The sequence below is a fragment of the Phaethon aethereus genome (assembly GCF_964289735.1).
Source record: "Phaethon aethereus genome assembly, chromosome: 1".
Taxonomy (NCBI): Eukaryota; Metazoa; Chordata; class Aves; order Phaethontiformes; family Phaethontidae; genus Phaethon; species Phaethon aethereus.
In genome coordinates, this window is record NC_138575.1 from 133,816,038 (window position 1) to 133,840,299 (window position 24,262).

Genomic DNA, 24,262 nt, shown 5'->3' on the forward strand with positions numbered 1-24,262 from the left:
TAAAACTAGATCTTTCCGTCTTACTGGTTTCGTGTCATGAAGAGGAAAAATAACCCAAGTAGGAAACAACATAGTGTGGGTTTTAGTGTTGACATTGGGGTGGAGAAAGATGATGGAGAAGGACACACAAGTTGTTATAAGAATTAAAACAGGATTATTTCACTATCTTTTTTGCTGCAAAGTGGATGCAAAGTTACAAGCTTTTGACTGTAAACACTTAGAGTCTGGTGCCAAATAAAGCTGCATTTTTTTTATTTGCAGGATCAGTCAGGTGAAATTTCCTGCCAATAAACTGTTTATTAAAACCACAATTGTGACACATCAGAAAAGGGGGAGAGGGAGGAACAATGAACAAGAAATATAGAAAATACTACCTAACCCATGTACAGGCTAATTGTAGACTTACAAAGTGTAAACACACATTAGAAGAAATTAAGCTAACTGGCTTTCATCTTCCAAAATGTATAATTACATGGTATTACAAGTAGATCATTTCATTGTGAAAACATCATTCAAGTCTTTTCAAAATCAATTAGAACAAAGTATTGCCTGCCAAGCACGCGACCTTCAATTTCTCACGTTCACCATGCATTTGTCTCTATTGAAGAGCTTTCTTTTTGTCCCAATGTACGCATCTACACGATGTGTTACTAGACTATGTCATAGCATTAAATAAATCTGTATGGCAAAAAAAAAAAAAAAGTGTGGCTGCATGATTAGATTTGGTGTATTCAGTGTGGCATCTTCCACAGGGGGACAGCCGGCCTCACCAGGGTCTTCCCCAGGGCCTGCAGGGGAATCTCTGCCCCGGCACCTGGAGCACCTCCTGCCCCTTCTTCTTCTGCACTGACCTTGGTGTCTGCAGGGTTGTTGCTCTCACATATTCTCACTCATCTCTCCGGCTGCAATTGCTGTTGCCATTCCCCCCCCTCCCCCCCTTCTTAATTCTGTTACCCCAGAGTCGCTCCCACCATTGCTGATGGACTTGGCCTTGGCCAGTAGTGGGTTCATCTTGGAGCCGGCTGGCATTGGCTCTAGCAGACGCAGGGGAAGCTTCTAGCAGCTTCTCACAGAAGCCACCACTGCAGCCCCCTGGCTACCAAAACCTTGCCACGCAAACCCAATACAGAGTTATTCAGAAAATAACGTGCAGAAGAAAATCAGAATCTCACAGAATAACTAGGTTGGAAAGGACCTTCAAGATCATCGAGTCCAACCATTAATCCAGCGCCATCATGTCCCCTAAACCATGTCTTGAAGTGCCACATCCACACGTTTTTTGAATGCTTCCAGAGATGGCAACCTCACCACCTCCCTGGGCAGCCTGTTCCAATGCCTGACCACCCTCTCAGTGAAGAAATTTTTCCTAATATCCAATCTAAACCTCCCCTGGTGCAACTTGAGGCCATTTCCTCTTGTTTTATCACTAGTTACTTGGGAGAAGAGGCCAACACCCTCGTGGCCACAACCCCCTTTCAGGTAGTTGTAGAGAGCGATAAGGTCTCCCCTCAGCCTCCTCTTCTCCAGACTGAACAACCCCAGTTCCCTCAGCTGTTCCTCATCAGACTTGTGCTCCAGCCCCCTCACCAGCTTCGTTGCCCTTCTCTGGACACGCTCCAGCACCTCAACGTCCTTCTTGTAGTGAGGGGCCCAAAACTGAACACAGTATTCAAGCTGCGGCCTCACCAGAAGTATCAATTTTTCTCTGAACTATTAGGCTATTAAAAAAAAATAGCATGCAGATTTCTGTATTTGTTGTTTTTAGCAACTTCCATAACTTTTGATTAGATTTTCTTAAGTTGTTGTGAGTTTTCTTTTTTCTCCAAGGCCATCCTGTTGTGAGTAGCTAGGCCCTTGAAGATGGAAAACCCTTAATGATGTACGGTCACCATACACTGAATATGCTGTATTTCTTAAGGCATGCAAATGAATTTTAATGGGTTTTAAGTGTCTTGCTACAATTTCAAGAATTCCGTCATCTGTATTTCTTCAAAAAGAAATGAAGCATAGAGCACCTATCTGTCTGTCCATCCTTCTTTCTTCTCACTAATAATTAGCTGTTGAAGCCATCAGTCAACTTTGCCCAAATTTTGACAGAAGTTACAGTCTAAAGGGTGCTGTATTCCTGCAAAGTTGGTAAAAAAAACAGGTGATGCCACAGAATGCAGTAAAAGCACACCCCATGTTACATGCCATAAAATTTGCTTCTCTCAGGAAGGAGTTCATTATGAATGCCCTGACCTCCAAGAACACTTTAATAGAAACCTGCATCTTGATAGACACAAGAGAATTCGGTGTCTAGGCACAGCCCTGTAGGAAATGAGGCTTAGTGTCCGGACACTGATGTTGAATCAGTAACTGTAGCACTTACGTGCCAGTGTTGGACTTTGTTCTGAATCAAGTCAATCTTCTCCAGATGGTTGAAAGATCAACAGAAATACTCCCAAGAAATGTCATTCTTTAAGTGTTTATATTTTCTTAAAAAATAATGTTTTGGGCCAGTGTCTTTGGTGTCTGAAAAGATTTCAGGTAACAGTCAGAAGAAAGCACCATGCCTGCAGAGTGCGAGTATACGTGCAAGTGCTTGTGTGTGTCTCAAGACTGTAAAATGATTGTGCCAAAGGAAATGCCAGCTGAGTCCCCGTAGTCCTCCCCAGCGCCCGCAGTGCCTGCCGCACCCGCTCCTGCATAGGGCTTCCCCTGAGCTAGGGCAGAGGCGGTCTTGTCGTGGCAGTGAAAATTGCACGTTACTGGCTTAAATGCATCTCTTCAACTCTCTTCTCTTTGGGCTGTGAAGGTCACAAAAGAGGGTGGGAGATACCTGTGCAAACTGGAGTCTCCCTTTATCCAGTGTAGCTTTGCTACATGTCACTGCCAAAGTTTAGATAAACTTTGATGGAATATACTGAGTATTTTCAGGACCTGATCTCTGTGCTAAGCAATACTTACTGCAACGCTTAGTGACCCGTGATGTTTTAATTGGCTTTTTTCTGTTGGCATAAGTGTGCTGTCAATCCTGGATTAAGTGTATGTGTTCATCTTTGCATATCATTAAACACTTTGAATACAGCTTAGTCACTTTGTACAGGTAGCTTTCACTTCCATTTTATCCTTTAGCTTTACAGATTTTTGTAAATCTTCGTAAAAGCTCCAAATTTTTACCCTGAAAAAAAAAAAGAACCTTCCTCTTTTTGGACTTGAAAAATCAGTGGATGCACAATCCACTCATCTCTGGTGTAGAAAAGTGTTGGGCTTGGTAAAATATTTTATTTATTCTGCAGATTAAGAGCTCCACATATAATGTGATTTGTGTTCTGAATTTGCATAAACAAATAAGACAACTTATAGCAGAACTCAGTGAATAATCCTCTGAGAAATTACAGATTAAACAAAGATTTATCTTTTGCAGTGGTAAAAAGGCAAACTTAATCTTTTTAACACTGCTTTAAGTACTGAAAATCCACCTAAATACTACTTAAGAACATAACTCTTTCAAGGGATGCAGAAATGATCAGCCTTATTTGTGTATCAGTCCATCTGCATACTGTCCCTTGCCCTTGAAAAATACTCTTCCAAGTGCTAACTTAATAGATCTAACACCTTCTGTCTGTTTCCAGAAAATGCAAACATTGTCTTTCCATCAGAACAGAGCAGGGTTTAGGCAAGGTGGGCAAGACCCAACGTATCTCGGTGTTAGAGCTGTGACTATCCCCTCACAGTCGTGCACTTGAACAGGCTGCACCAGCCCCACGCATAAATGAGGTTGCCTGTGTCAGTGTTAAGACAATCTCCACTTTGGGATGTTTCCTAGACATCTAGAAGCTGTAAGTCAGTCAGACCCTTTAACATAGTTCAAGGGTAAGAGTTGAATGAGGTTCTTGCTTTTGGAGCCTTGTCCTTTGGGAGGATTTGTTTGGTTTTTAACAGAGGCAATTAAGATTTTCTATGCACAGTGGCTTAATATTAAATAGTTGGATCAAGAAAAATCATTATAAATGATCATACAAAGATGCATTCATTACATACAAAGTATGTATGTGAATATAGTGGTTTAGTTCTCTGTCTGGGGCAATGTGATTGCCAGTGCTTGGCCAAGTCTCAGCAGTGTCTTGCCGGTGGAACCGCATGCACTGAAAGCTTCATGCTTCATATTCCTTGAGAGTCGGAAGCTCACAGCTAAAGGACGGGTAGAAAACTAGGCAGAAGTTGCAACAAGGACATGTTAGGCTCTTGATGGAAGACCTAGAGGGTTTAGCTTCTCAGATGAGATCAAATAACTGCGTAAGTGCCGGAGGGAAATTTTAATGTTCATGCTCCGAATTTAAATGGGCAAATATTTAGATCCCACCAATAAATTATATGTTTTATTAAGAATTTATATCTAAGGGCCAAGAATGGGGCATCCAAAAGCAGGAGCTATATTGGAATACACTTCAATAAACTGACCAGAAACAGTTAAAACTCTAAGTCTACACATAACACTATTAATATGAAGTACATCACTGTAGTACCCCTACTAAAATGCAAGAAAAAAAGGTTAAAGACAGACATCTAATTGTAAAAGCTTCCTTCCTATGAGGATTTACTGTGCATGTTCCTTAAATAAATTGTTTTGGTCTTGATAATTGATGAATGTTCTTCCTCTCCCTTAATTAAATCTGTGGGAAATATTATTAGTGTGAAGCACGGTAAAAGCAATATTTTACCTCTTGCTCGTAATCATAGTCAAGTCCACAGAGGATGAAGTTCACTTGATCATGTCCACTCTGGATTAATCAGCTTTGCTGCTTCTTTGAAGCCTTTTCCAAATCACAAGGAAAAGGTGCTTTCTACATCTGGTAGCTGCTTCTATGTGGAATATACACTGTTTCAGTGATGCACCAGGTAGGGGCAGAGCAAAGTGGAGGTTATTCAGGTTAGCCATTGATGGGTGGACACCATGTTAGTTGTCATCAACGCTTGATTTTTTTAATAGAAAGATAGATAAACAGAAAATTGCAAATGGATTCTTCTTTTGTTGAATGCTGTATATTCACTTTGCTCACCACAAAAAACAAAAGAGAAACGCCCTAAAGCTTTCTCCAGATCTTCAGTCATCACTTACTTAATGATGGAGGACAGGGTATAGTGAGAAATGGAGGTAATATTAAAAAGTTAATTGTACTGTCTAGGGAAAAAAGTAGGCATTTTCTGGAAATAAAGGGAATGCTGGCAACACTTTGCATCTCTATAAACATTGTTAGAAGCCAAATATGTTTTCTCGATTCTCTAACTATACCTTTTCTACAACTTGGAGCAAATCCTAAAGTGCAACTATCTCTATTGCAGTTCCTCTTAAATTAGACCTGAAATGGAAAAAAAAGTTAGTAAAAGGACTCTGCAGAGCCATCCCTGTACATACATGTGCAGTGGCTGTCCACTGGGCTAATTGCCATCTCTGAAATGCTCATTCACCAAGCCTCTGTCTCCCCAGTGTGAGCCCTTTCTTTGTAGAGAGTAACCTTGTTTTATCATTTCTTCAGTGATTATCCTTAATTTTTTTTAATGACAGTTAATGAGAATATACTGACAGATCTGTGTCGTCATTTTTACTCAAGACTCTAGAAGAACGCTCACTGGCTGAAATTGGTTTAGAAGCAAGCTGTAGTTTTGCCATGTCACGCTTTTCTACGGGTACTTTGACACAGAGGTTAATTAAGAGTTTGATTATAGGACTTCTTTTTATTTCTACCAGTTGGCCGATCTGCAAGCAGTTGCTTTCCTGCGGAGGCCCATGGCCCACCAGCCCTGCAGGCAGAGAGGAGCTCTGCCCGGAGTGCTCACGTCGAGTAAGCTGGCTGTTTTCTCTAGACAACCGTCTTTGCAAATGTCGGCTCCTGCACCCCTTGGTTTTAGATTACAGCCTCGGAAGTTGCTGCGAGGGTTTGAGTAAGAGTTTATCGTTTTCAGCGAAAAAAATTCACAGTCCACGGAATGGTGCACCTCAGCTGCAGGTCGTCTCCTTGCCCACGTGGGGGCTGTGCAGGACTGCGGTGACTGTAAAGACGTCCACAAAAGCTCCTGCTACCTGGATCTGGAAAGGCAGTTCTGTGCCCTCCCTTCACTTTTGATGTCTTCATGCACTCCAGCTACCGTTTGGAAGTGCAACGCAGCAGTGAAAATTGTAAAACCACCAAAGCGTTAAGATCACTGTTCAGTGCCATGCGCCAGCAAAGCCAGTTAACTTGAATGGGAAGCGAGTTTTAATGAGCGTTTGTGGATTACAGGCTAGCTGGAAGTGGGAGAAATGGATCCTTAGAGTTTCCGTCTCATTTGCTGATGCCAAAAATACCTGAATCTCTCAGTGAAATGCTAGCTTCCGCTGAGCTCTGGTTATCTAATAACAAATATATAACATGAGCAGATGTTGATAGGTATAAATGTGTATTGCTTTTAATGAGGAATTGAAGCGTGCTAGACTACACTATAGAAGCAAAGCTTTTGTTTCTAGCTCACTTTCATGACAAAAGTTGAAAAGAAATTGAATTTCTTTCATCTTGATGTGTATGTTCCTAAAATGAGGTTGCTCAGATTGAATTCATTGAGGTGGAGAAACAAATGTATATGATCCTAAACCATTTCCCTTAGGTAATTCGGGCAAAGTGACTATGACTCGAGGCTTCCTGTCTTCGGCGAGGCGCTTTCTTGCAAGGGTCGTAAGGTGAAGTGAACTAGGCAAGCAGTGTTTTCAGTATTTATGGATACTCTCCTTCCAGCAAGTGCGTTTTCCATTTATTATGGTGGTACATGAGTGATAGGACCTCTTTTCAAACTTGGGTAGGGCTTCCTGATCCTAACAAGGTATTTCCATCCTTTCTGTTTTAACAAACTAGTTCTGCTGAAGTCAGTGAAACTAGTCTGTGCAAGTTAGTAAATGCATAAATCCTAAGTACATGTTGGGACAACCGCTAATATGGGAGATAGGCAGTGAGTGAACGAAAGAAGAAAAAGTTCCTGTAGTGGAAAAAAAATTGTTTCAATTGCAATGTTTATAGCTTTGGGGGTTTGCTTGTTGTTTTAGTATGTAATTTCCAGCTAGTGACAGCAATTATTCTTTGGTGAACCCTAATTGTATTTAGTTTCAAGGTGTTAACTGCGAGTTAGGAGCAGTATTTGTGGACTCAATCCATATTTGTTCCTTTTTTTTTTTTTTTTTAAACCATTCCAGAATGCATAGTCTTTCCTTCCAGAAAGTTGTTGATTTGATTCCTGTGTCCCAGTCATCCCCGCGGCACAGAATTTTAAGATTATTTACTTGCTCAGGGAGCAGGTTTGAAAAGGGTGGCTTTCCTTGGACACAGTGTGTGTGTATAGAATGAATCCATTATCAAAATAGTGTCATGAATGCATTAATTCCTTCTGGATTATGCTCTTCTCTTGCTCTGCTCCTCATTATAAATCTAGTTAGGTATAGTTATATAGTTATAGTTAGGTATCTGAAGGGAGAAAGGGCTATGTTTATTTTTGGTTAATATTATTGAGGGCTTTTTCTGATAATATAATTAAAGTTGTGACTGGATCAATTTTAGAAAACATAGTTTCCCTACATCTTAATAAGTACACCTTGAGATTTGATTATCCATCTCTTACACTGAGAATTTCCATGTTTACTAGGAAAATCACTGCTTTAAAGCAAGTTGTGGGGAAAACCAAAACAAAACCCCCAAACCCCAACCCTCCCCAAACCCTCTCAACCCCACAGAAAAAAAACCCAGGCCCCCAAAAAGCCCTGCTTAGAATATTTTAAAGGATAAGTCTTAAAAATCATTCAGAGTTGTCACTCTGATGTTGTGCAATGCCCTTTTTTTAATAAAAGAGCTCTGGAAATTGTCCCTAAACTTTGATTGTACTGCAGATGTGAAACTCGAATCTAGACATTAGGAAAATGTCTAGATATCTTGGTAACAACAATTACAAATAAATTCGAATCTTCAGGCCTCTTTTTTTTTTTTTTTTTTTTTGCTACTTTTCTTCTCCTTTCATCTAAGTTCTGAATTTCTAGCCAACTCTTGACTTTTTGTAGAAATATCTTGATGCTAAATTCTGGTTCTGCTGGTATTCTGCAAAAGATAAAATTAATGAGACTTGCAAGAGTGGCATGAATATGTGGTTGGGTCCCTACCTGCCAGTAGTAGAGCTGTGCTTACCTTGATCGGTGGCTACTAGAGCAGTAGCTACTTTTAAGCTAGCATTAGTGCGCTCAAGAACTGTTAACTAAGGCTCTGGACATAATGTTTACATGTGTGAACATTTTATTTTGTATTAGAATTTTATACGAGGCTATTAACATTAGATGCCCGCTTGTCTCCTAGCAGAGGAGTAATCTCATTGATAACTAATTGCTGGGTGAAAGATGTATAATAAAAAAAGGAAACCCTCTTGTCTTATCTCCTTTCTCCCTCTTCCTTGTGATTCAAGAGTCTTGGAGAGTGTTATAATATACTCCCTTGGAGTAGGATGGAGGGGCAGGTCTGTCCTTTATCCCTGTTTGCCATCTGTAAGTGTCTTTGCACAGGCTTTGTTCTGCAGCATATAAAATCTGACATACGCATCCACCATTTAATAGTGAACTCGGCACGTGTGTGTTTGCATGTATGCTACAAAGATGAACTGTTCAGAGAAATGACACTACTTCTAAAAGCACTTGAGAATAGTTTTTCATTTAAGCTACATGTGAAGTTACTGAAGGTGTTTTCAAGTTAGCTGCAGTCATACAATAAATACAAAATAGTTATGAAATGGAATTTATGTGTTCAAGTATGTCAGCATCTGCTATTAAAATTACTATTCATGAATAGTAAAAGATTACAGAACACAAGATTAAGATTAAAACTTTTATATCTACTTGAATAAAAGTTCTGTTCATGCATTCACATACGTACAGAATTCCCTTTTGAAGACAAAATTTTTCAATTGTAGTGAGGCTGAAAAGATAACTGGGATCTGTATTGACAAAGATGGGAGTACAGAGTTTTTAAACTGCTGAACTCAGAAATTACGCATTTAACTTTCTGTCTCCATAAACATAAATCATGTAGGATTTATTCTAAAGAAACTGAAGCTAAAAAAAAAAAACCAGCAGCCATGGTAAAGTTATGGCTGAATCTCCACCATTCACCTCCCTATTTGTGCAATTTTTATAGTTACATGCAGTAAGAAGCTGAAGGGACAGTCTAGAAGGGGGGAAGATCCTACCTGCAGATTCCAAATGGGTCTGGGGTCTGGTGTAGTTTGAAAAAGTACAGCTATAAATGTTCATGTATGTTAAATCTGGGAGAATGACACTGGCAAGATCTGGTTAAGCCTTCAGCCCTTTCTGCCTGGAAGATGACAGAAGCACATGAATAAAATGACAGTGTAGAAGATGCATTGACATAGTGCTGCTGCTTTGTATGTGTTTACTGTGTGGTGGGCTGTCTAGCAGGGACCTGTTCAGTAAACTAAATTATTAATCTAGAGTTTTCATAGTAAAAACGTTCTGGTAATGTATCTTACCAGTTCTCCAAGTGATCTTGAGATGCATCTGCTGTGTCTGCCTGATACTGGGGTCTTCATGGGGCACTGTTAGGTCTGCACACATTGTTTATACATAAAGCACACAATTGCATGGAGCTGATCAGGTGTCTCTGGGCTCATGCAGAACTGAAAAGATCTGCCTTTTTTTATATTTTTGCAAGTTTTGCCTCCCCATGCAGTAATTAAGATATTTTTGTTATTACACGTGATCACCAAATGACCTATATATACTTTATGTATCATTTTAAAGTTATTTGGCCAGCATTTTGGAGTGATTTCACTTTAAATAAATATACCAGTAGGATGTATTTTGCTACTGTAATTTTTTTGTAAGTATGGTGTACAGCTGAAGTTCTTGATTAACATGAGTAATTTGGAAATGCTGGGTGGGGATCATGAACATAAAGCAGGCACCTAGTGTCACGTTGTCCCCTAGCTGTTTAACCAGAGCATGCAGGTCCCTGACAGCTTCTCTGTCCTATCTGCCAGGCCACCTCTCAGACAATTAGCCTGGGGTGTCTGAAATGTCACTGTGTTTGGCAACTGAGTCTGCCTTTAATGACTTAATCTACTTAACATCTTTATAATACAACAGATAGCCATCCTGGTATTTTAGGTGTAATGGAAAATGTCCCTTTTTTCTTTTCTGGTTATATCTGAAATCCAGCCTGGCAAACATAAAAATAAAATTCAGGAACTGAAACTGGAAAAAATCTGATTCTTTGTATTTAGGTTTTTGAAGGCAATACAAAAGCCAGCTTTTTTAATTAAAGAAAACTTCTAAATAGACAATTAACAAAAAAGAGGACAATCTACTAAATCTTACTGAACATACCTGCAAAGCCTGTGAGTTGTTTGAATGTTGACTCTACCTGAAAGCCTCTCAGTGATACACCATAATTAAAATTTAGAAAAAGTACCTTTTGCCAATAGAAAGTGTCATCCAGGTACAGTCACATGCAGTTTTATACCTTTTTTCCCCTCAGAGTATAGTCAATAACTGAAAACTTGAACGTAACATTTCTTCATTCAGTAGTACCCAGAAGGAAGCAGTGGCAGGTGCAAAAGCCTGTTCTTTATTGTCTCAAAGAACAGTCTCAGGGGAGAGAAAGAAGGTTTTTAGGAGCCAAAACCTTGATTTTATAGATTGAGATTATGTTATTTGAAACATGCCAGCAAAACAGTGGGTGTAAGCGCAGTGACATCTTGGGCTGGGCTGCTACATAGACCACCTCGCCACATCCCTGGCCAGGCCACCCATTGGCATCCAAACCTGGAATTTCACCAGCACACCAGTGTCACTGTAGATGACACATAGTGTGTCTGAAAATGTTGGAGGGTGTCATGTAGAATGGATGAAGGTCTAAATGTGTTGAATGTGGTCATGTAGGACGGCCAAAGGTCTAGGTGTGTTGAACACTGTTATATGTAGAGCTGGACTTTCCTTCTGTCTTGGGATGCCTGCTATCAAGGGCTTCGATATCTGCTATATATAAACACATTGTGAAACTAAATACTGTGGGATTTATAGAGGACAGAAGTGTATGTGGGTTCAACAACAAAGTAGGGAAGAAAAAAAAAAAATTAATGGAGGCCCTACCCACTGGCAGTTACTCAGGTGCAAATCTCAGGAGAAGAGTGTCCAAGCAGCCAGTTGGTCCTTGTGAAATATCCTCTCAGCTTCCAGAAACCTGATTGTCCTGCTCCAGTATTTGTTTTCTCAACCAGAAACAGGATATGGATTTCAAAAGACAGAGCTTGCCTTGTGTTTCATCGGGACAGGACAACCTTCTTCTCTGTCTTGAGCAATCTCAAAGAGGCTTATGCAAGTGGTATGTGGAGCAGCGCAGAGTGTGGACATGTTCTGGCACTGTTTCATCAGTCTGAATAGGTTTACCTTCCCATCAAAAAGGGTTGAAGCAGCAATTAACATGTCAGTTTTTACTTCTGTGAATATTTTTTTCCAAGAAACATTAAAGCGTTGAAAGAGTCCTGCAGCATTAGCTGGTATATTACTGCTGCAGGACTGCTGCTGACATTTTAAGGAGGTTTAAGTTATGGTCTTTTTTGTTAGAAATGCGTGTTGTAACAAAGTCCCAGAGGAGCAGCTGGTCCTCTTCAGTCAAAAAAATTAGGGAAAATCTCAAGGAATTAGCCCAGCGGTTAGATGTATGCCTTTGAGAGTGGGGACTCTTTGGAATAGGGGCTTTTGGGAGAGAATTGGGACGAGTAGAAGTAGCAGCAATTCGTGTGTGGGTGTGCAGGCTTCCTTACAGTAAAATCTTTGATGTTGTTACTTGGGCAATTTCCTTATTCTCTGCAAGTCTGGGAATAAAGGGTTATTAGCCAGTTTTCTGCCAGTGTCTCTTTGTATTCATTACTCTGGTTGGCAGAAGGCACAACCAGCCTGCATTTAAGTCCTGATTCTTAAACATGTCGTTTGCTGCTACACACCTTCCTAACTGAGGGACCAGAGGCTTAGCTGTAAACATGAGGAAGGCTCAGGATAAAGCTGAGTACACAGAATATAAACCTGAGGTTACTTACCACGGTGAAAGCTTTTTAGCTGTAGGGTTTTCTTTTTCATTCAAACCTTGTTCTGCCCTCTGCTGACAGCTCGTGTTATGAAACAGAGATGGCGTTACATTATTTTCATGGTGGAGTTACCTCTGCTAGCTTGCTGTTTGCAATCAGCGTGACCAAACAGAATTTGAATTCCTGTCATTAATCAAATTTCTTGTCACAGGTGACATATAATGTATGTTATATGAAGATGTGTAGTAAATACACTAATTTTGGCCCAAAAAAATCATCCCAAGGTACAAGTTATTACCCAGGGAACAGTTATTCTGTCCTTCAAAGCTATATTTACTTTCTGAAGGCAAGCAAATTTCTGATTTTTGGCAGGTATGCTGATTTGCAAAGTCAAGTACTCAAGAAATGCTAGTATTGAGGATGCCTGTGATATTTTAATGCTACCCTTGCTGCATGCACATGCATTTGATGCCTGTACTTACTGGATTGCATACTGTTTTTCTCCACACGGTTTCTTGCACGTTGGTATGTGGCACATATAATGAGCAGCAATTCCGTGTATTTGTTGTTTCACTGACATAGCCAAGTCTGGAGTGCTGTTCTCGAATACAGACTTCAGATTATAGTTCTGTCTACTTTCCAGTTTCAGAAGGAAATGAAGCAAGAACCACTAATCACTTGAACTTGTTTCACCTCTTCAGGAGGTTCATCCTACGTACTGAATAAGTGAAAGGACCTAAAAGGAAAAGATGCGTAATGTATGTGTAAAAGAAGGCAAAATAAGGATTGTACAGGCTGCTTCAATTCTGATACTTAAGAAATGAGGATGTATCTGGCATTAAGGTCTTGATCTTCTTTTAATATTAACCTGAGTGAGGTTGGCACATCCAAAATCTTGAGGAGGCCAGGCTGAAAAATTGTGCATCGCCTATAGATAGCTATGGCAGTTGTGAGCAAGGCCGGAGCTTTTAGATCCACTGCTGCCGGTTGCATTCATGAAGCAATCAAAGTAGAGATAAGTTTGCTGTAATTTTATTGACAAGTGTAAAGGGATGTATTTTTGCCAGTGGGTTTCACAGATAGTTGCTGAAAGCGGGAGAGTGATGAGAGTGCAGGATTTTGTGAACATAATCCATGGACATGGATTGTCTTGCTGTTCCTCTCCCCATGCCTCCAGCTTATCCCCATCCTGGTTTCCATACTGCAGGTTCCTCCTCTCCATCTGACTTATGTCCCTTGCTGCAGAAGACCTTGGCTCCTGCCTCTGCTTGCCTCTTTCTCCAGCCTCCACTTGCTCCCAAGCTCAGTCTTCCCTCTTCGGGCTCTTGATTCAGTCTTGATTTCACCTCCTTTCCTGTTTCTAGCCTAAATTGTAGGTTTCATGCTGTTTTGACTTTCAGATCACTGAAAAGTTTTCCATTGGAGCTGTAATTTAACTATGCTGACAACAGGATTCCCCTTCTCAGCTGCTTCTTGGAGGTCCCTTCAAAATAGTTGCAAACCTTCACCATGGTTGCTTTACTGAGCTGCCGCCTCTTCTCTCCTCCCTGCTTGTCAAATCTGACAGTAAACGGCAGCCAAGTGAACAAACAAGCGGACTAGTATGGAAGTAGGATGAGTCTTCAGTAATAAATAGATATGCATTTGACCCACAAATTCTGGTTGTAATTAACCAGCTGGGAGCTATAATCGCAATTTTCCAGAGGCCTGGCTGCCGTCAGGTTGTCGCCGTCTGTGTGCGCAGAAGAGGATTAGAGATGGTGTTTGAAGGTTCTGCTTGGGGAAGAAGCAAGCTGTTACTCTAATGGGGGACAGCTGAGACCTGTTTTTCACCAGTCACAAGGGACCACTGAGGCTGGTTTTCGACCTTCCTGCAGAACTGCATTTTGCAGAAAGGCACTTGCTATGCAAACTCTTTGCTCCCACAGGTGGGATGCCCTCAAACAGGAGGCTGCAAGTGTGACTTTTCAGGGGGAGTTGGGGTTACAGTCTAAGTAATTTTTCCACTAGTATTTATCTGATAAAATTAACAGCTGCAATTTTTAGAGCAAAAGGGAAGGGGACTTAATTATAATTCAGTAACTCAGTAGGGAGCCCAAATAATGATTGCAAAGGATGTAAACTGTGCTGTGCCTGTTTGCACTGCAGCCCTACTAAGACCCCAGGAGATCCTGAAAACAAAGAGAGAAAGGAAGGTACTGGAGGCCCTGTCTGCTGTTTTAAAAGGATACCATCCTCTGGCTGGTCCATCAAGTCACTAGCTGGTGAGCTTACCCGTGGTATTGCAGAAGGTCCATCTAAGGTCCGCCTGGCTGCTTCTTCCAGGGCACACAGGCAGGTGACCCCGAGGCACCCCGTGTGTCATGCTCTGCCAGACTGCCTTCTTAAATTGGGCTTTTCAGTGGCTTATGCTGTCCAAAGAACCCAGGTGTCTGGATCCAGGTACAAAACATCCTCAGGCAACCTCCTCCCAAACAAGTAACCTGCTTTTAGATACCAACTCGAGGAGGAAACAAAGTGTTTCCTACCTGGAAAAGAGGGCAGGAGGGCTGCTGCCTCCATAGCCTCATCCAGCGCTAATTGCTGGTTGTTGCAGTGAGCTGGTGCTAGTGGTTTCCTGTGGACAAGGAAGCTGTAGGGCTGTGTTAAGCCATAAATATGAAGGTTGGGACTCCACATAGCATTAGACTGTAAGAGAGCTGCATACCACTTGTACTGCTTTCCTGAACTACCTTTTTCTTTTTTTAGCCAAAAACTTTAAAATGAGGTTATTAACAAAGATGAATACATGTTAATTGTATCCTTATGGTTTCTCCCAAGGAAGATTTAAGTTTTAAAACAAGCACTAACAGCATGCTTGTTTGCTCTGAGAAGAGGAGTCAGGCATTTACACTGAGGAACTGTGCTTGGAGTTCAGCAGTAGGTAGGAGGCTGTGCTCAAGATGTATCCAAATCCCAGCTGGTTAACCTGCCCGCATACAAGTGCAAAATTTTTTTTGTTGTTGGAGTTGTTAAATGCAGTAGATATGATTTATTTTTGGTGGATTTTTTTAGTTCTTTTGGATGCTTCTTTAGCTTTACTAACACTTTTTTAATAATCTTTTTTTTCCCCGCCCCCCTCTCTTTCTGACTTCAGCCATTGATGGATTTCTAAAAACCGATGAAAGACAAAGACTGGCAAAGGAGAGAAGAGAAGAAAGGGAGAAATACCTTGGTAAGATGGCAGGAGGTCTATGTATTATTTATGTATATGTGTTAATAGGCTTAAGTTACTAGCATGACATTTTTTCTGTTCTGAATTTTAAATGTTGTGGTTCAGTCTGTTCCTAGTCCTTATGTTTATATTACTACTTTTAAATCAAATTATAAAAAAAAAATCTTTGTCATCTTTGATTTCCATTTGAGTATTTAATATTCTATAGTTATAAGTTGACTTTCTTCTTTGATCTATGTACTTTTGAATATAGGTTTATGTGCAAGATATTGATTGTTAGGATTCTGACTTGTAAAAATACCAAATAAGCCTTGAATAATACTCAGGATAATATGGAGGATGATTTGGTGAAACAGACTCAATTTTAGTCTGTTAAGTTTTAGCCATATTAGGAGATATCATGGAATTGTTAAGTACGGCATAAAGCAGATACTTTTCCATAAGTTTTAAAGTGGTTAATCTTTCAAGAGAATGAGAAAAATTATATAATTAATTTCCTGAAAAACATATACATTGATTTCAGAGTTTTTAAAACAGTCAGGTTTTTTTGATCTACTAATACCTCCAGGGAGGTGTTGCAGAAATTGCAAAATATGTATGTGTTTATATCTATATATGTGAAAAATTTTTAAAAATGTATGTATGGAGGGTGTGTGTATACACAGCTAATTTCATATAAATATATATACGAATTAAATTAACTGTGTAGCATTGGCTTGGACTTATATATATATATATAAAAAAATACATATATTAAAAAATGTTGAAGAGTTAACTTCACTTTTCCTCATTGTAATAACAAGAGAGACCAGTAGCACTGTTCCTTAAGGTTACCTGACAATATATATCAGAAGGAATTGTCAGTGTTCTGTGATGTTGTAAAATTTAAGCTAGGCATATATTTTGAGGAAATATCAACTAAAACAGTTTGGACACCTGTGAAAAAAATAATAGGAAAATCTTGGTTTTCTTGCAATGAACAAACAAACTGTTGATGATTTCTTGACAAAACCTGAGGCTTGAGATCACTGACTTGATGTTTTTTAGTACCGTGGGCTTGGTGAACAAGATTCCTTTTGGTAGTTGCTGTGAAAATCTGCTGGTGTTTAGTACCTAATCTCCCCAGGGGTTCTGTCTATATGGGGCATGCACCAGCCTGAGTTGTGGCTTACATCTCTTCAAGTTATACTCAGGCCAGACTATCTCTTCTGTCCTCTCAATTATCGCTTCTTTGCTGGTTCCTGAGAAAGTGACGTGATGAGTAAATTGGAAAGGACTTGGATTAAAAAGCAATGGAAGAGATGAGAGGGAAACTGAAAGCTGGAGAATCTGGGAGTTGTTGGCTCAGGGGATTTGGAAGATGTTGGCTGCAGTTCTTCTCTCCAGACATCATACGTGCCTTCTGGAAACATACTTTTTTAGGGTTAAGACCGTTTCTAGAATGGGGAGCTCTGGGGTTTGGTCACAGTTTGTCTGTGGCAGATTTCTTTTAGAAGTTGCCAGGTCCAGAAAAAAGCTGCAAGTTCCCCAGAAGGACAGATATTTATGCAACCAGCAGGTACTTTGCAGCAATATGGAATAACCTTTCCATGAAATCCAAAACTCATTAATCAGGGGTTTAGTATCCCTAAATGAAGGAACAAGAATTGTATGTATGAGTGAATGGTTTTCTTCTCTGTCCAGAATCAGTCCCAGGTTTCACCTACTTACTCAGATAGTAATCTTAGCACAATCTTCGGACAACTCACTTTATTTTTGTTTTTTATCAACTCTAACATGCTGTTTTCACCTGCTCTACCTGATGTGGCCAGTAGTCATTAACAATTAGCGACTGGTCACTTGTCTACCACTGTTTCTGAGGTAACTCTTTATCTGTTGACAAGCCTGATATGAATTTTCATGAGTACAAGTCCAGGCTCAGCTGCAGCACTGACACCCCTCTCATACTGCCCTGTCCTGGGGGAGGAACAGCGAATTCCCATAAGGCAAAAGGGGAAGACAAAATCAACTGCATTTCTAACAAGAGTAAGATAAAGCAGGTTGGACGTGAGAAAGAAGTATTTTAGGAGAATCCAATATTCAAGGGAAAGAAATGCAACTGTTGAAAAAAGGATCTGGTGTTGAAGGGCCTCTGTCTTTAAGCCAAGGGTTTGAGGGTGGAGAGGAGCTAAGGAGGACTGAAGGTCATGGCTGTAGTTAAAGAGCCTGGAGGCAGGACGTGCAGGGAAAAAGGCTGATCTGAGAAGAGGGAATTGAGATGGCTGGGCAAGCGCCTAGATCTGATGGGAAGATACTGTGAGAGAATTTAGAAGGGTGAAAATTTCCTGTACAAGGAAACAGGAACTGAAAAAAGCCGACTGAGGCTGAATAGGTGAGCAAAATGAAGGACTAGCTCTTGTATAAACAGTGTTAATTCTGGCTTTCCCTAACTTTCAAATTCTTAGCCTGGCAACTGTGGGAATATTCCTTCTTTGATATCGGCTGTATATGTGTTGGTATGTGACATCACAGGCTTGTGTGTATATAGGCATGCTTACTGAACTCCTCCTGCCTTTTTGTGGAATACACTTGCATGAGAAGTGGATTTTTCCTCATGATTTGTCACTTTAACTTCTGCTACTTGTTATCCTATGTAAACCTGAAGCAACAGTCCTATATGTAATGTTGCAATCCGAATGTCTGTAACAAGAAACTAATATTTCAAGAAGAAGATTGACTCCAGCTGGAACAAACCACTGGGCAAACCCTCAATAACAGAAGTAATTTTTTTTCCATACAAAGAGGCAAAATAATATGGATAATGATGTAGCACCGCATTATGAACAGAATGGTGAATTTTCAAAGCTTTGTAGAAAATTTAGTGTATGTTGTTTTCATGTATGTATTTTGAAGGCAGCCCCATAATGAGAAGCACAGTTTTAAAGAAATTCCAAGGGCTTTTGCTTCAATGCGTGTAACTGATTCACTTTAAAATTCACTTTAAAAGCTACTGGGAACATTTTGTTATGTCTGAAAAAAAAAATCTGGCTTTAAGCTACAGGGGGATTTGAAGCATATACAAAAAAGAGTTATTAACTATTCTGTACACTGTTTTTACATAGGTAAGGGGCACAAACTGTCACCTTGTGTACAAAGGGCTTCCTTATTTATTTATTGAGCAAATCACTTAGATACACTAATCGTTTCAGCACTTCTGCACACTATATTTTTTATCTTAGTGGACTAAAAGCTTGTGTACTTGTATTTGTTGTTTTACTCTATTGTGTCATGTTATCAAATAATTTTAAAGCAGGAGGAAAATTTGCATGAAGTAAAATGCACCTTTTTCTCTGCCTAAGCTGCTAGGGAACAGCAGATACTGGAGAAGGAGAGAAGAGCAAAACTTCAATATGAAAAGCAAATGGAGGAGCGATGGAGAAGACTGGAGGAACAGAGGCAGAGAGAAGAGCAGAAGAGAGCAGCTGTTGAAGAAAAACGGAGACAAAAGCTTAAAGAGGAGGAGGTAAGGTCCACTGGGAGATGTACAGCAGAGCAACTCTGTATGGTAGCATTACACATAGCTGAATATTGACATGCATTAGAGGTTGATTGCTTTTTTTGGCCCAGAGACACGTGGGCATTGCTTTGGGAACTACAACCGCACATCACCACATCTATAAATACTCTACTACTGCTTGTATATCAAAAACATTTTCCAAAGCTTTTTTGTCTCTTGATTTTTGTCTGATCTCACCGAATAGTCATCTACTTAGGCTCACGTATCCGGGACTCTGACTGTCAGATGATAAAGCACCAGCTTTCCAGAAGGTAGCATTTAAAGATAAGTGTTTCCATAAAATGGCAAAATTTTTCTTGCTGTTTTGTTTACTGTCTGTGAAACTGAACAAATGTTTATGAAAATGTTTTTTTTTCCTCAATAACATAAAATCAGAAGTTCTTAAAGCAGTGGAGATTCTGGGCTGGTTTAAAATTTTAGCACAGAGCAGAATTTATCACATATCTTTTGAAGCATCTTTATACCCCTCCTCTCTCCTATTCTCCCTGTTGAGAACATTTAAGGTTCTTTTTTGCTCTCGTGAGTCCAATTTCTGATGCAGATCTCTGAATGCAGTGTATGTGTCTCTCTCTGCATGACATTCTGTAGAAAACACTAGCACTGCTACTGCAACTGATAAAGAATTAATGATTTTGGGAAAAGGGGGCAGTGGTTTGAAAAAAAAAAAGCCAAAAGAAGATATTTCCCTAGTTCCTAGATAAAAAGGCTCTAGAAACCTGCAGTTGTTATTAACCTTCCTTTTCTGATCTTCCTTCTTTTGATCAAGGTATCTTTGCAAAAGAGGTAAAGCACTGCTGCATGGGATCAGAATAACATGCTGCTGTCCATTGAAATTTTTTTATTGTTTGATTTTTCACTTCAACCTGAAGAGAAGATTATATCCTGCCATTCCTCTTTCAACTGTAACATACTGATTGTGGCTTCTGCATAATAGCTGATAATTAATTTTAAAATACTTTGTCATGTTGTTTGTTTCAAATTTTGGTAAGAAAAATAGCAAAACGAAGAAACAATGGGTAGGAGATCTTTCTCCTTCTGTTGTAACATCATTGACCTGATGTGCTTCTTCCCCGGTATTTCTCACTGTAATAACCTTTTGTACCTAAGCAAAATTGGTCCCCTTTATGGGGGTTGTAAGGGGAAGTGGTAAGTACAAAAAATCCAAAACTCTGTCATCAAAATTTGCACCAGAGCAGGGCAAGGAGAGGAAGAGGACATGTGGGAAGAGTGAGCAACTGTCTGCTTTCCCTGCCTGTATGGTTTGCCTGTACTGGAGAAATTGGGGCAAGGTTGTCAGACATAAGAGAGACTGTGCCAGGTCAGACCCAAAGGTCTGTTCGTTGGGGACCCAGTCTCCTGTAATGGCCTCCTGCACTTGTCCAGAGATGGACTTAAGAAGAGATGTTTCGTGATGTTTCTCCCAGGCATCAGCAAGGCTATTGCAGCTCCCCAACACCCCATACATGTGATGGGAGACTTCTCTAGCATTGAGAGAAAGGCTTGCTGCCTCCAAGTGTTTGGTCATGATATGAATACTACTCTTACCTCTGCTCACTGAGCTGGTCCTTCAAGCTTAAACTGACTAGCCAAGGCTCCCAAACCAGCCCAGGCCTGGCTCCTTTCTCTTTCCTTTCCTCCCTCCCCCTCCTCCAGGTTGAGGAACCTGAGGGAAGGCTATGGGGGCAGGAGGACAGGAGAGGATGCTTGTTTGTTTGGGGCTGCAGTAGACCTGGTGGGAGGAATAATCCAGGAGCCTCTGCAAGAGGGGTGGGTACATAGGAGAATAATCTGTGGAACGGGAGGATGAGGGAAGAAGGAGATTGGGGAGAGGAGACAACCACCACCTCCTGGCTTCTCTTCACAGTTACTTGTCATTCCCTCATTTCTCAAATTCCACTTGAATTCTACTGAAGGATCTGCCAAATCCCAACACCCCAGCTTTTCTGATGAGAAACCTCAAACCCCGTACACGTAGTACCAGTGGAGGTGTGAGTAAGGATGATGATGAAGTTACAACTCCCTGGGCATTACAAGTAACTCACTGCTTGTGAGTCATTCTGGACATCTGAGGCCTTCTTTACTAGAAGAACTTTGAACTAGTATTTCCCACACCTGTGGGAGGGGTTGTGCCCTGGCCAGTGAGCCAATATACTGCAGCATGTTCTCAGTGTTTCTCCTTTTAGCACTGGTTTACACTGGGTGGGGACTGGAACACCCATTTTACCTGCTCATCAGGTGTCTGAAGTGCCAAGTAGAGGGATTTTCTTCCTTGCTCTCTGCCTTAGTGGTTGTCCTTCATATCTTCCTTAAGTCTTTTTTTCCTTGCTTTTTAACATAGCATAAGGCAGTGCATATTTCTGATCAGAACAGGTTATATAAATCTCTCTCTAGAAAATGCTGTTATTGAATCTGTGGAAGTTTGAGAGAGATGAATGGCTCTTAATAAACTGTGGGGACTTGTTGGCTTCCTACCTTGGAGCATCCTCTGCTTGGCCGTTTTGCATGAAAAGGACTCCTCAAAGAGGAGTTTGATTTATTTTACTTACTTTTTCCCTTCTACAGTGGGAAGGGAGATGGTGATTTTAAAGTCTGTGTTGATGGGCATAGAGGTGGTGTGGCAGAATTCTCTGGGACAGTTGGAGCTCATTGTAGAGCACAGTGAAAGTGTGTCCAGTTGCTCAGACAGGAACCAAATAAACATGTCTGAAAATCATCCTGTGTGCATTGACTGCACCTTTCTTACCTGTAGAGGTTTTAGTAGCACTGCCCTTTCCTCCATATTACTTTTAAAGCTGCCCACTTCCTTTAGTAAAAAGACCCTTAAGGAAAGTGTGGTGGTGTTCAACAGAAGCTATTAAAGAGTTGCTTTTAACAGTAAGTAGCCAGTGGCTTTGGGACTGGATAAAAGCAATACTAGTCCTTGTTCAGGTAAAATAATATTGTCACTTTCCCTGTCTTGAACTTACATGTGACTTGTAAATACCTTGCAAATAAACATCTAGCTGTACACAGGGTACTGAGAAGTCTCTGTAGAAGCTGTGTTCTTCTGTTCTTGTATTTCATAAGACAATATGAGCATCACTTGTATGGGCCATATCAAGGATACTAGTGCAAATAAGGGTGATAACATCCATCTAGTCAAAGATCCACTTTATATAAAACCATCAGATTTTTTTTAAAAGGAAATTGATAAAATTAGTACTGATCCTACCAATATACTAACGTCTAAATGAACTGCTACTGGTAGACAGCATCAAATCTAATCCAGCACTCAGACTTGAAAGGCTGATGTAACAGCTGCTAAATGGACAAGAATATCCTGCAGCATTGGAGAGATTGTTTTGGTGCACATGCACTATTTGTTACATTTGTGAAAAGTATGCACTTAAACACAAGAGAATGAAAAACTCTCAAGATGTTTTAGCATTAATTACTATATTATAATTCAAAGTTAATTACTTTTTGAATCATAATATATGAAAACAATAAATGCTTTCCAAACATGTTTTGGCAATTCATATAGTGAGTGGAGTTCAGTTGCACGAGTAATACAAAAATTTTGCTGCAAACTTTGAGATTGCTGTGCAAGCAGTCTCTCAATTCGCTGTGTGGTGGACATGAGACAAGTTTAGTCCTCATTACGACACCGGCTGTCCTCTGCTCCCCACCTTGCCCTTACTTGCTGCTGCAGCTCCCCATGTACCTTAGCACAGAGCCTGCATTTGTCCTATGTTGTTCTTTGCACACACCCTTAATAAATTTTCCCTTTCTCCACACCTGTAATTGTAATTGGTTAAGAGTAGAAATTAATTCTATTCAGGAGGGTAGTTAAATTTAAAAATACTGTATTGCTTTTTAATGCATTCTTTAAATGGAAAATAACAGAGCTTTCTTGGTGCTATGTGGAAGAGCTACTCAAAAGATGAAGCCAACTGATAAAATCAGGAAGCTGTGAGCTACTTACATACAGTGCTGATGAATATATAAAGTGAAGAGGAAAAGGTTTTTTGGGCTCTTTTAGATGTTTGTATTGTAGGTATAAGGTAGATTGTTTTAGAATTTGTTTGCATAAATTAAGTCATAATAATTGTAAAATTAATTTTTTCCTTGTTTTCACATCTGTGTCGTGTTTTACATGGAGACAAGGAAAGTACTTCAGTCAAATTACTTGTATTCTCACTATTGGTTTTTGGGTTTGTTTTGTTTTCTTTTTTTAAATTCAGACAGTGCAAACATTTGTTCTGTTGCTTAGTCTGAGGAAAACCTGTATGAATAACTATGGATATTGGAAAGTAACATGCATATTTTCGATACTAGCAGTAGATGGCTCTCTTCTTATGGATTTATCATTCTTAATTTAACCTACATACAAAGCTTGTACATTATAGTTTTTTGTGAAAGCTCACTATATATTTAGCATGGAGATTATTTCCTCAATCTATAGCTGTTAAGAGTTCCCAAATGAGGATCACATAGGTTCTTAAGAAGGTACTTCATCTATAACATAGACAAGAAGGATTTTGCGTATTGTGTGCTGATGAAGGAATGCTTTGTCTTCTTTAGTTTTCATCACACACTGAATTATTAGTGTATGAGTTGTTTATGCTATGATTCCATGTGTCTTACTGTTTTCTTTGGCTTTTTAGTTTTGTGCTAACTTAAAATGTTTTTTTAATAGGTATCCTTTCTTTGTTAAAAATGGTCTTCATATTGTTCTTTATTTAAGCTATATCTGCAGGGTTTCATGAAATTTAATAATTATGTTCTATAGTGCTTTAATGAAAGGCTCTTTGCAAATGAAAATGAATGACCTTCTCCACATCATGTAATTGAAGATTTCAACCTCAGATTGTAGGTAGCATGGACTTTCAAATATGTATGAAAAATCATTTAATTTCTTTTATCTATTTCATCAGGCATTTTATTCTTAAAACAGCACTTTCATAGTAGGTGGTATAAGTGTATTCTGTGGTTTGCAAACTAGAGAACATTGCTCGTCCTTGCTCCAAGCAGCATTAAAAAAAAAAAAAAACCCAACAAAAAACCCCAACATAAATCACCCAGATAATTGAAGCTTGACTGCTTTCATCTTATCTTTTTTTATTAATGTATAACAATATTCATTAGATATGGAAAGAAAGATTCTGAATAAGTGTATGCTTTAATGAGAAAGAAATGGGAGGGTGATTTTCCTTTGTAAAGAGTGTGGGTAGAAAGGTATATCGGGGCAAGATACGTAATAGAAAAAAGTAATAAAAAGCAGACTGCAGAGAAGAACTGGTGATGAAATAGGAGGTGAGGTTTGGAAAGCGTAAGTACAAATAGAATTAAATTAATGTTGGGATGTGGGAAGTTAAAAGCAAAAAGTGTGAAGCTGAAATGCAAAGCCAGCACACACAGGT

The 24,262-nt window shown here is 39.8% G+C and overlaps 1 protein-coding gene across 1 annotated transcript in view; it reads left to right on the forward strand.

Moving 5' to 3' along the window:
- Positions 1-24,262, forward strand: part of MAP7D2 (MAP7 domain containing 2) — a gene marked incomplete at its 3' end in the record, with an annotated part of 83,728 nt that overhangs the window by 32,639 nt on the left and 26,827 nt on the right. Inside the window, exons 2-3 of the mRNA XM_082013884.1 lie at positions 15,227-15,304; positions 18,643-18,806. Of these exons, the coding sequence (XP_081870010.1) occupies positions 15,227-15,304; positions 18,643-18,806 (242 nt within the window). The remainder of the gene's footprint in view (positions 1-15,226; positions 15,305-18,642; positions 18,807-24,262) is intronic.